Below are 13,086 nucleotides of genomic sequence, written 5' to 3'. Positions count from 1 at the left end.
TTAATTGACTCCACTGAACTTCTGAACTGATACAGCTGCTTTTTGTCATTATTTATAAACTTAATACTTTTAAGATCATAATTCCTAATCTGTTTTCTTTAACCAATGGTTTTCAAGCATCAGATGTTCCCATCTTTCAATTATATCTTTTATTTATCTAAAATTCAACTTAAAAGGGGCTATCGGCTTTTAAATGGACAGTAAAGAGCTATCTGTATTATGTTCCCCCCCCATATCAAATCACAGATTATCACTAGAACAAAGGGATGTGAACTGAAATAATCTTCCAATAGTTCCCCAGAAGGTAAAAAGAATAAAGGAAGTCCAAGGTATTTTCTATATTGGAAATTTTACAGTTACTTTAGAGTAGAGGTGTACAGACCAAGTAGAATCTCTGGAATTATATCAGTTTATTATGTCAACTCAGGAATAGTTTATACTGATTTGCAATTGTGTATTACTTTAATAAATGGGAAAATCAGCCCTTAATAAATCTTAGCTATTCAACACCTTTCAAAATGCAGTGTCCAAAGGGTAGAAAGCTGACATGTTGGTCAGGCTTTTCACAGCTAGCTGTGACAGGCTGGGAAGAATCCAGTAGCTTACTGCCACCTAAATCCTTACAATTCCAATTGTTAAATATTGGTGTACTTTATGTATGACCCTGTTTACTTCCGTATAGAATTTAAGCTTAGAAGGGACTGCCTTTTTCAGATGATAATATGTGAGACCTACAGATGTCCAAGGTTTACAAACTTTAGGACATAAGATGATTTCATTTGTTTTTAGATATCTATGTTTGCATGATTTCTTCTGCACACAATGTGGCAGCACAAGGGAAGTACATTGCCATAGCTAGTACAACTGTGGAAACCAAGGAACCTGAGAAAGAAATCAGACCAGCTTTGGAGCTCCTGGAACCAATTGAACAGAAGTAAGTGATGCAGTCATATTAAAATCAACTAAGGTGCAAACTGAGTTCTTTGATTTTGGCCCCATGGTAGGGTGAACATGAGAAAAATGAAAGTAGCCATTGGCTGCTGTGTGGGGTCCTGAATGAGGAGTGTCTCATCTCTACCAGTCTTATCCCTTGTTTGAAAGTCAGGCAAAGCGATGATTTAATACGGGGTCTGCTAACCTACTTCTTTTTCCCCTCCAGATTTGTTAGCATCAGTGACCTCTTTGTACCAAAAGATTTAGGAACAGAAAGCCAGGTGAGTGTGGAGACAGAAGTATTACCAGGCTTTACTGGGGAGACATGCCTCAATAGTCTTTAAGTCTCTGTAATTTTTATTTCCAGATCTTTATTTCTCGTGCTTATGATGCTACAACTCACTTTGAGACAACCTGCGATGACATTAAAGACATCTATAAGAGGATGACAGGATCCGAATTTGACTTTGAAGAGATGAAGCGCAAGAAAAATGACATCTATGGGGAAGACTAACAGCAGTACATGTTATCGTCTAATTAGAACAAATCTAAAATTTGGCAAATAATGCATATTGTATGAAATCAATATTGTAAGGCCTGCTTTTGTAATCAAAAATGAGAGATTGAAGAGTACTGTACCAGTAAATATTCCTCCCCTTCATCTTTTTAATATCATGTATTAACTCTTTTTCATGGAGTGGCTGTATTCAGAATTGGCAGTTTCCCACATTCTGTTCAATTTAACCAATACTGGCTTTTTTGTTTTCCTAGCAAAGAATCAGTTTTAAAAAAACATTGTGATACTGATACAGACAACTTGATACAGTATTTGTATCTTTTAATCGGTGTAGCCTTTGCAGTTATGTGCTTCTGCTGCTCAAGAGCTGGATCAGTACAATTTGTGTGCCGTCTGTCCTCTTGACATGAAGGAGATTCTAAATTGAATATTCCAGCATCCCTAGGTTTTTCCCTGTAACTTTACATTTTGTGTTACTCCAAGTATTATAACGATGCCCAGATAGCATAGCCACAAGTTTGGTTTTTGTGGGCATAGAATTCTAACTAAACTCCTGATTTTGGGAGTCATTTGGGGAAAGCCTGTGTGGCTAATGGTTCCATATAGTGTTTTAATCTAATAAAACTGATGAGCGAAAAGGGGAAAGAAACCTATCATAAAGCAGGTGGAATGCAGAAGCATCTTTTGTACCCCAGGTGTGGCCTCTTCATGGACCAAGCTGCAATGCAGTATTGATTTGACAGAGCCTCTGCTTCAATGACGTCTCCCTCAAAATGGCTCCAAATGATTTCTGTACTGCAAAATAAAGCCAAACTCTGGAAACCAGTACTCTGTTTATTGGTCTGTCTGTGCCCTGATCTTTATTAAGTACTGTTATGACTACCACAAAGCCACTGCTTATATCCTTCAGTAGAGCCGAAAACTTGCCAGGAAAGATGCCAAAGTAAAAAGCCATGCCCGGTAGCTAAAAGTATATACCCTTCCTAATTTAGATGGGTAAAAGGCCCGTCATCTGGCTTCACTGTGAGTAGACCCCAAATTCTTGACATAATTATTAGACTCATTATTCTTAGTAGTTGTTTAGAAAAGTATTCTCTTCCACACAAATCCAAGTACTGCCTTTGATAATTTGCTTACGGCAGCCATTATAGTACTTGAATATTTTCATGTAATTAATGCTATAGTCAAAAATTACTGGTACCGTTTCTCCCTTGATAGAACTATCAAGTCTTTTGTATATGCAGCTGTTTGCCACAGATGAATGAGGACATTTCAACCGTACAGGTATACGTTGCTTAACATCCACAAAACGTTCTGTGAAATAGGATGTTACGTGATTTGAACGTTGTGCAAACACCGTATTATATACAGGTAGTCCCTGTACAATCCGGAGTTGAATCTCCACAAAGCCTGTTAAAACTTTATGGGAGCCCACAGGATAAAGCCTGAGAGCTGTATCCCCTGGATACAGAAGGTTGGCCTTGCAGAGTGTGTGGCTGGGCAGGGCAGGGGCTGCACCCACGGCCACATTGGGACTTTGTGCTGGTGCAGGGCTGGGGGAAGGGGGAGTGGATGGGGGACTGGGAGGTACAGAACCCGAGTGCAGCTGGCAGTGGCAGCCCTGGCTACCGCTGCCCAGTTGGTGTGGCTGCTTTCTGATCACATGCGGCTGCTGTCATTGCCTGGTGCCAGAAGCCCATGAGCACCTGGCCCATCCGGCGCCAGCCAGTGGAGTGGAGGAGCCACGGCAGACACTGCCCTGTGCAAGAAGTCAAAGGCTGCACAGTGAGTGAAGCCAGGAGGTGGCAGAGGTGGCCCTGAGGGCATTGGGATTCGCCCTGGAGCCCCCGCTGCCTGTTTACTCTGGGACTTTGGGGTCTTTAAAACCGCTCGGGGGAAATAACAAAAGGATGGCTGCTTTCCCCTAAAAAACAAACAAAAAACCTTATGGGACCAGGACAAAGATGTGATTGGATGTTGCCTGAATGGATATTAAGCGATGTATACTTGTATTTTTTAAGACTATTTTTGACTCTTACAATTAAGTATGAAGGAGACAAAGGTAGATGATCTGTGAAAGGCCTTACTTAGAAGAAGAATTGAGATGGTTATTCTGATCGTCTGATTTTAGCTCAGTTTCCCAGCCTCACACTACTGACATTTTGGGCTGCGTAATTCTTTGTTGTGGGGGCTGTCTTGCGCATTGTAGGATGTTCTGCAGCATCTCGTTACTTACCTACTAGTTGTGACCATCAAAAATGTCTCCAGACACTGTCAAATGTTCCCTCTGGGGTAAACCTGCCCTACTTGAGAGCGACTGCTTTAGCTATACAATAAAATTAAAATTCCAGCAAGCCTTTCCCTTCTCATAATACTTCAAATTATGAACTTATATTAACACAGGCAAAGGCACAAGGTGAGTTAGTACTAAGTGAAGAGGAAAACTTTTACATTCATTTAACATATGTATTCATCACCTACTTAAGTGCTATGCCAACGGAGTACTGAGATGGTTAAGGCACAGTTAGTCTCTGGAAAGCTCACAGTCTACGGGAGACATGGTTTGGTTAAACGCTAAAAATAGTTATAGAAAAGGTGGTACGGAAACTGAGGAAGGTGGCCCTGTCGGTGTAGGAAGGCTTTTCAGGAAGGGGAGATTAACATTTCAGGTAAGATCTGAAGGATGACTATGTTAAGCAGACAGTGCCTGGTAGGTAGTAGGTGCTTAATAAATGTTAAGTTTCTTTTTCTTTAGTAATTTTAAATTCAGCATACCAAATACAATTAATGGCCTCTTAATAGATTCTTGCCCTTGGGGGCAAAAATAAAATGATCAGCTTTCTATGCAAAAATCGTGTCAGTAATTCAAACCATCAGTCCTTCTCCTGCTGAGAAAATAGTAAAATTGGGATTTTTGTTTAAGGAGGAATTTTACAAAGCATATTGAATGACTTTTGAAAGAAGCTTCTATATAGGTCTAATATAAGCTATATATTATATTCACCTATATAGGTGAAAAGAAATCACTTGAAATTTTCTCTTACTGAGGAAACGTATACCAGAAAGTACTGGGCAGGTCTGTGGTAATGAGATGTAACAGCAAGGCCAAAATGATATAAATGGTAGGAACTGATTCCTCTGCAAGCTAGTTATTGTGGCTAAATGGTTTAAAAATTGTTAAAACATTCTCTACAAGTTCAATTTTGCTTATAGAGTCACTGCAGAAACCACTGAGTGATTTTTAGTTGTCTTTATTAAAAAAGGAAACAAATTAGGTACAAAAACCTTTGTTCCAAATAGATACTGTGTATCTTACAAAAAAGTTTTTGGCTTGGTTTTGAGTTTTAAAGATTACTGTAGAAATTATTTCTAATATCATAAATATATGATGATTTCTTCCTCAGGGTTGACTGTGTAGTGCACTATTTACAAAAACCGAGTAAGTGAAAAATGACAATTTATACATCCACCATTTGGAAAAAAATGTTTAGCTTTATGTAGTGTTGTTGCTTTAATAACAGCAAATGAATTCATTTAAGATTAGAGTGTTTACGAGGGTGGTAAAACCTTTCAAACATACCATTAACATGCATTACATATGCCTTACTAACATTAACATGCAAAAACATATTTCTGCTTTGAATCAGTAAACATGTTAGCTAATTTCTTATTTTTAATATTAAGCTCAATTCATGGTTTTGAAGGCATTCTGTTTAAAATGAAAATTTAAGACAATACTATTTAACACTGAAACCCAAAGCTAACGGACAACTACTGTACCACTGTGAAGTCAAACATTTTAGCAAAATATAAAAAATGAAAGGACAACTTCCCATACGGTGTAAAACACTGGGTTTTTTCAAACATGAGAAGACAGTTCATGTGTATTTCAAAGTTTTCCAAAGAAGAGGGAAAATATTAATTCGTTGTCACTGCCCACGTTTATGCAAGCTGCAGTTGAATCACCTGGATAAACACAAAATTGATGATAATTCTATCTTTAAAACAAAACTACCAAGAAATATCATAAAGGCATGCTATCTACAGGGGAAAACACGTAGGTATCTTAAGGCTACATTATCTTTTGTCCTGGTAATCTATGTCAACTGAAAGCATAAATGCATATCCTTTAAAGTTGGTAATTTGAAGTAATTTGGTTATTTTATTAATGATACTCTAGAAATTCCCATTTATGCCCAACTAACAGCAGTTTCCACCCCCAAAGAAATATTTTAAATTTATAGCATGATGTATAAAGAACAGAGCTTCAAAACAACTGGTTTCCTTACACACACGCCAATCTGCTTTTAACAATTCCACTCAAGTGGGAGAGCTATATATAAAGTGTTCTTACCAATAGCTACTCCTAAAAGGAGCTGCTACTTTTTGTATATTTTCAATAAAGTTATTTACATCTGTAACAAGGATTCCACTATTTTCAAAGACCTCTCTGGAGACAGTAGGCTTATCTGTAAAAAGAAAATGACAACTTCAGTCATTCCTTTAAGGGAGGGCGTAGATAATATTCACATAAAACAGATTAAGTATAAAATTGGACAAACACCTGTAGGAGCTGGTTAAATTTAATGGAAAGAACTATGTTACAGGACTACTTACTAGACAAAAAAAGTAACATTTCCCTAACCCTGGCCTTATGTGGATTTATCAAAATACAACAGGTTAAAACTTTATCCCTGATTCCTGATGGCTGGAGAGATTGATCTTAGGGTATCCAATAACTACTTAGGGAGGGCATTTCTAGAGCTGACCTATTCTGATATGAGCTGAATAATGAAAATGAGGCAGAACTCAGGCTCTGAATTTACCTGTTAGGAAAACAGCAAACCTGGCATCGATATGCTGAATTTGCAGGTTTAACAAACATTTCAAATTTTCTGCTTTTGTTGATGATTGAGAGTCACACTGGTGGTAATGAAGCAACTCAATGATATTTGCACTCTGACATGATTTCATTATTAAGTTCTTTTTATGTGCAACTGAATCCACTCTGGAAAATATTTTACATGGAAATGTTAATAACCAAATTTAGATTCCAGTATTTACGTTTACGACAGTTTATGTTCTACTACATCTTAACTTTCAGTGATTTTATTTCTAGACTTTGTCTTCAATATACTACTTGTATTTTTATTTAGTTTAACCACTTCTGTAAAAACATTCAAACTCATGAGGTTCTTCTCTTTCCTTTTGATGCTCTTTTTCATGGCACAGTGGGCTTCCTACAAGCCTAGAAGTCAGTGTCCTGTAGATGAGAAAAGTTGTCTTGACAAACATGAGAATGAGATCAAAACCACACACTGATGTAGGTAAGCTAATCACCATCAATCAGCAAACATCTATTTCAGCACTCTGACAGGTGCTACAGGAAAAAAAGATGTGAGATATATACATACTTTAAGGAAGAACAAGGTACTTTTTGAGTCACAGAATTGCCTGAAAACAGCACAACTGCACTGATTTCTTTTTGTAAACACAGATTTTAAATGTGGGTCTTATTCCAAGGAAGAGAGACAGCCACACATTTATCTACTACCACTTTCTGCACCCTGTATCATATACAATGATTCCAAATATTTTAGTATCTTCGAAACCTCCATCTGACACACATTTTGGTAAGATCGCCACCAAGTTCATTAAAACTATGATGGCAGCCAGAGTTCTCTTAATTTCGTACCTCCTGAAAACTTGGCTGCTACCTATCTTTTTTCCTTCCTCTTTTAGAGGAAGATGAATCCTTAACTCTTTCTGCATTCAACTTTTTAACATCTCTGCTCTTGATTCCACCTCTAGTCTTCTCCATCGCTTACGTTCTCCCTCCTGGCATGGTGGAGAAAACCAACATCACCCATATTCCCACAACCCTAGTGATAATCACTATTAACACTATTGTCATGGATTGAATTATGTCCCCCCAAAAATGTGTCTACCAACTTAGGCCATGTGTGGTTGTCCTCCATTTTGTGATTGTAATTTTATGTTGAGAGGATTAGGGTGGGATTGTAACACCACTCTCACTCAGGTCACCTCCCTGATCCAGTGTACAGGGAGTTTCCTTGGGGTGTGGCCTGCATCACCTTTTATCTGGCAAGAGATGAAGGGGAAGCAAGCAGAGAGTTGGGGACCTCATACCACCAAGAAAGGAGCACCAAGAGCAGAGCACGTCCTTTGGACCTGGGGTCCCTCGGGCGCCTGAGAAGCTCCTCCACGATGGGAAGATTGAAGACTAGAGGACCTTCCTCCAGAGCCGACAGAGAGAGAAAGTCTTCCCCTGGAGCTGATGCCTTGAATTTGGACTTTCAGCCTACTGTACTGTGAGGAAATAAGTTTCTCTTTGTTAAAGCCATCCACTTGTATTTCTGTCAGGGCAGCACTAGATGACTAAGACAACCATGATGATGAATTTCCTTCCAGGCTTTTCCCTAAGTATATGTACATTTCTATATGATTAGCCTCATAGTGTACATAGTTCTATGACAGCAACTTTTCTGTTTCTTCCTCTTTACTGCGCACAGACTTTTTAAATGCTTTTACTTACTGTGTAAGTTTTGTATGGCAATATTTCATATAAATTTAAAATATATATATATATGTATCTACAGGCTGTCCCTGGATCATGAATGTACAACTTACATAAACCAACTCCCTCATAAAGCCTATTAAAAATTCAAGGTACATACAATGGTTCATAATAACAAATGGTGCACATCAAAATACTAATATTACTATATTATGTTAAAGATGTTTTAGTGTATCTGGAAGTGTTTCTTTAATGTTTTTTAAATATAGAAAGGTAAACTATATATTATATACTGAGACAAACATTTGACTGATATTAGATACTAACTGCACCAAACTGTTCCGACTTATGTACAAATTCGACTTAGAAACAGATTTAGGAACTAAACTCTTATCATCAGGGACTGACTGTATATCTACATAGTCCGTATGTCTGTCTCTTACTCTTGCCTAGAGATGAATTTGAGGTTGGTTTTGCGATTGCTGATATCACCCACAGCCATAAATATCTTTGTAAAAATAGTGGTTTTTAAAAGCTAAGGTTGTTTTAGTTTAGTTTTGGACAAATTCCCCCAAATGTCAAAGCATATGATGAGTTTTTGGATGCCTGTTACATAATGCCAGATTGGTACAGTTTGAAGAGCATATTAGAATGGCAACAGTCATGTATTTCTGTTTACTCAACGTTCTACAAATGCTAAAGTATTTTAATTTATACTTATTTTGTAGGTGTGCTACACCACCTAAGAGCTTTAATTTGCCTCACTAATTACTACTGAAACTGGAATTTCCCCCAAAAGTGCTGGTTAATGCCTTTGTGATCTCTGTTGATCACTGTCTACCCCTTAAACCTTCCTCCTTTATCTTCCTTGACAATGTCATCTCTTGGTTCTACTAACTCTTTGTTCTTTCTTGTTCTCCTTTACTAGTTCCTCTCCTAAGTAAAGGCTGTTCCTTAAATTCTATTCCTAGACATCTTTCCTTCAAAGATCTCATGCACTTTCACAATTTGAGCTACTATCTCTCTGAGGCTTTTTTAATTTTGAAGAAAGCAGTATGGTAAATAGAAACTAACAGTCATTTTAGAGATAAATATTCTGGGGTTGAAGCCCAAATGAGTGAAGTGAAGATAAACTATCTACCTCCGAGGTATAAAGTTTGAGATCAAAAGAACTGCCGTAAAACACCTAACAGTGCTTGAAATACCGTACTTAACAAATGGGTCACTGGATATTCTTTCCAGTCTGCCTCTGGAGCTCCAGACTAAAATTTCCATTCTTGTTTTGATCAGTTTCACTAGGACTTCTTTGATATGAAAGAGATACTTCATAAGCCCCAGGTCTCTTCATCCAAGGAATCAGTAAAAAAATTTTAAAAGAATCACAGCTGAAGATTTAAAGAGATTTGCCTATTTGTAACATAACTGCTTCAGGATAAAATTGAGTTAAGGCTAGATTCTGGTTTCATTTTTTCATCCTTTTTACTAACTGTGACAACTTAATATATGAATAAATATCCAAAAAAGTTAGTTAAGCACACCAAACCAAACCCATTGCCGTTGAGTCGATTCCGACTCATAGCGACCCTACAGGACAGAGTAGAACCGGCCCACAGAGTTTCCAAGGAACGCCTGGTGGATTTGAACTGCCGACCCTTTTTTGCTTAGCAGCCATAGCACTTACCCACTACACCACCAGGGTTTCCAGTTAAGTACACAGCTTCCTTTATTGAAAGCCCTGCTACAAAAAAACAAAATCCCACTCTCACTAGTGCAATAGTGCATTTCAAAGATTCAGCAACTATGGTTCCTCAACCCAGTTCCACCTACTCACACCACAGCGATAAGAACTACACAGAAATAAGAGCACAACAATTATCAGCCATTAAAGCTCTGAATACTTAACCGTCAACAGACCTAAATATTGTGCTTAGTGATGTAGGTGATTTACATTCCAGCACAAGCTTATCTTGTCGCAGACCCACGCTAGCTGCAGTCTAGTCTAGAGCATACTGCATACTGTAGGATGGATCACATGGTATTTCCACCCTCCCCCAATAAAAAGTGCCGGGAAGGGAAGAATCCACACACAGGTAAACAAACACCTTACCTTACATAAAGGTCTTACCTTACGTCTTCTTTTAGCTTTTTATTTTCTCTATAGTGAAGCAACCACTTCCATCTTCCATTTCCATTTAGTTTTTCCAGGGTTTTGACAATTTCCTTCAGTTGAACTACAGAGTAAGTTTGGCAAGAGAAGATGTGTTTTGAGTTTTCTTCTCATCTGTGCAAAGCCCAGTAATTATTCTTGTAAAAAATAAGAGCGCACATTTGAGGGTCTCATCATCGCCACTTGTGCTGGGCGGTATCCCGCTCTCACTAGTGCATAGTGCATTTCAAAGATTCAGCAACTATGATTCCTCAACCCAGTTCCACCTACTCACACCACAGAGATGAGAACTACACAGAAATAAGAGCACTACAATTACCATCAATTAAAGCTCTGAATATTTAAAAATCATGTTGAGGCACCAAAAATAGAAGGTCCCATTGTGACACAGAAAAGATAGGTCTCAGTTTCTAAATACAGAACCTACAGATACTTTTTAACTCCAGTTTCCATATAGAATTCATGTTTTTCCTTGTTAAGGTATATCCTCCTTATTTTCTAATCCAGAAGTGGTATCCACATTTAGTTCTGATACGGTAACAGAGCAAGGGCAGGTTTTGATTACATGTAAAAGCATCTGCCCCACGCTCTTTCGTTTATACACTATGTAAGTTACTGGTCAGTGTTCAAGAAGACAATAAAGACAACTTTTAGTAGTCATTTTCAGATTGCTATGGTATCAGTGAGATAGTTGGGGTGATGGCAATAGAAATAGAGAAGAGAAGGCCGATTCTAAACATGTAGCTGGCTTTAATTGGCAAATGGAAAAGTCAAATATAATAAAATCTCAAATTTGTATGAATAGGAATTCAGGCGCACTAAAAGGTCAGCAGTTCGAATGCGCCAGGTGCTCCTTGTAACTCTACAGGGCAGTTCTACTCTGCCCTATAGGGTCGCTACGAGTCGGAATCGACTCGACTGCATCGGGTTTGGTTTTTTGGGGGTTAAGAGGAAGGGTACTTAAAAGAGAAGCAGGTCTGGTAGTGAAGATAATTAAAACAAAAGTGGTTAAGAACATGGGCTCTGGGAATAAGGATTATATCAAACTATATAAAAAAAAAAATGCTTAGCATAGTGCACGGCGCAAATTAAGCCCTCAAAGGTGGCAACTATTATCTGGAGTTGATAGCTTCTTTTCGAGGAAATATTTGGGTCATTGGGTGAGGAGAAATTGCATTAGAGTAAACTTCAAAGAAAGAAAAATAACAGACCAACCTAATGTTAAAGTTTCTAATACTTTGTCATCTGACACCACAAAGCCTCCTGCACGAAACAGCTCTTGGTAGGTGTAGTCAAGGACATCTTCAGGACTGTCTACTCCAGCAAAGATCACATTGGGGAAATGCTTCAGCTTCAGCAAAGAAGGAATCTGTTCAACAGAAAATGACCCCCCAGTGAAGACAGGTTGATCGGGTCGTGTTTTTCTTTTTTAAAACACTTGCCTTTTGTTTCTTTTCTACCCAAAGGTTTCAAGGTCCAGGAAGAAAAGCTGAACATACCTTTTAACCTTTATTACTGACTGGTAATTTTGCCACACATAAGGAATGTATTTACTCAGTTCATCATCAATGGCTGCAAACTCATCAAAATTAGTTAATTAAAAACAAGTCTCTAAAGGCTCTCAAAAGGCGGAAATAAAAATAATTAAGTAAGGAAAGAGCATACCTGAGGTTTTGGGGACCTGTAAAGTAGCTAGCTATTTCATATGACGTCACACCATCATTCCCTTGTCCCAGTGTCAGTACGTTAACGGTCCATGTTACTACCCATGGACAACAGCAGAATCATATACCCACCTTATGTCCCTAAGTTGAAACTTACTGGCACCAGCATTACTTTTACTGAATAAGTAAATATCGTTAACAGTATAACTTAGAAAATAGGAGGTCCAGTTGCAATATAGAAAAAACAGGTATAGCTTTCTATTCATAAAACCGACAAATACAATTAGGGAGCACATAAAAGATAAACTGAGGACTCAGTCTATTTTTTGGCTACAGATTTAAGAAAGTTTCCAAATTAACTAAGGGACAACTATGAAAAGAGGTAAGATACTGGTAAATTTCCTCATCTGAGATATAAAACTGCATCTCTCAATATCTATCAATAAGAAATCTGTCTTTAAAAGGGAGAATTACAAGGACCTAAAATATAATTTGCCCTACCAATACCTTTGTATTATTACAACACAGTAGATCATCTTGATCCCATTATTTTCCCACTTAAAGATTCAATGGTAATATGTTTTAACTTCTTCCCTAAATAATAAAGGCAGTGAAAAGTCTGATAATTACAGAATAACATGAAATGCCAGGACTTCGTTTCTTTTTAAGAGATTTTAGACTTACTTGATGCAGATGGGATGATATGTCCTCGTTTCTGATGATGACTATGAGGGTATCATTCTCCCTGTGAAAAGCCTGACAGAAACGCTGAGGTTCAATTTCTATATGGCCTCCTTTCCTCAGAATATTCTGAAAGATCACAAGTAGCCATTTCTAAACAATGGGACACCTACACGGAACTACTTTTATGGTTTGCTAAAAATCCATGGAAAGAGCACAATTTATCCTATTTACTAAATTATATCCTATCAAGGCAACATAAATGGCAATTTGTCTTATTACTAAATAAACTCTTTTATATATAAAACAGATGGCTCTTGGGTATCATTAACAACTGCTTTTAGACAGCAAGGCACTTCGTAATCTTTTGTTCGTAAAGTATCAATGGCCCATTTTTTTAAAAAACATATCAATATATATAAACAAGTCTCATCTTCTTCAACGGAATTACCTTTGAGATGTTAGATATTTACCCTAAACATGCCACTTCTAGTCAAACATTTCGAGAACTTTTTTTCTTCTTTTATTATCCATAATACCTATACATTCCTTTGAGTCTCATTAACGGGACTGGTTTCATAGTCCC

At 37.7% G+C, this 13,086-nt stretch overlaps 2 protein-coding genes across 9 annotated transcripts in view; one reads left to right on the top strand and one right to left on the bottom strand.

Annotated features, from left to right (window-relative positions):
• Positions 1-2,275, top strand: part of GDI2 (GDP dissociation inhibitor 2) — a 47,287-nt gene extending 45,012 nt beyond the window's left edge. The window contains exons 9-11 of the mRNA XM_010590764.3: positions 790-934; positions 1,160-1,214; positions 1,301-2,275. Of these exons, the coding sequence (XP_010589066.1) occupies positions 790-934; positions 1,160-1,214; positions 1,301-1,447 (347 nt within the window). The 3' untranslated portion in view covers positions 1,448-2,275. The remainder of the gene's footprint in view (positions 1-789; positions 935-1,159; positions 1,215-1,300) is intronic.
• Positions 2,276-4,685: 2,410 nt separating this feature from the next.
• Positions 4,686-13,086, bottom strand: part of TASOR2 (transcription activation suppressor family member 2) — a 77,835-nt gene continuing 69,434 nt past the window's right edge. For 3 of the 8 annotated variants that reach the window (XM_064284822.1, XM_023548956.2, XM_023548952.2), the window contains 7 exons: positions 12,504-12,629; positions 11,371-11,524; positions 10,114-10,219; positions 9,670-9,726; positions 6,277-6,458; positions 5,805-5,919; positions 4,686-5,416 (listed from right to left, as the gene is read on the bottom strand). In XM_064284822.1, the coding sequence (XP_064140892.1) occupies positions 5,413-5,416; positions 5,805-5,919; positions 6,277-6,458; positions 9,670-9,726; positions 10,114-10,219; positions 11,371-11,524; positions 12,504-12,629 (744 nt within the window). In that variant the 3' untranslated portion in view covers positions 4,686-5,412. Of the gene's footprint in view, positions 5,417-5,800; positions 5,920-6,276; positions 6,459-9,669; positions 9,727-10,113; positions 10,220-11,370; positions 11,525-12,503; positions 12,630-13,086 lie in introns of those variants that run through there. The other 5 variants (XM_003410597.4, XM_023548957.2, XM_023548953.2 and 2 more) reach the window with 4 other exon arrangements.

Source organism: Loxodonta africana, chromosome 4, assembly GCF_030014295.1.
Source record: "Loxodonta africana isolate mLoxAfr1 chromosome 4, mLoxAfr1.hap2, whole genome shotgun sequence".
Lineage (NCBI taxonomy): Eukaryota > Metazoa > Chordata > Mammalia > Proboscidea > Elephantidae > Loxodonta > Loxodonta africana.
The sequence above is the reverse complement of the archived record's forward strand: the minus strand, read 5'-3'. Positions and strand labels throughout refer to the sequence as shown.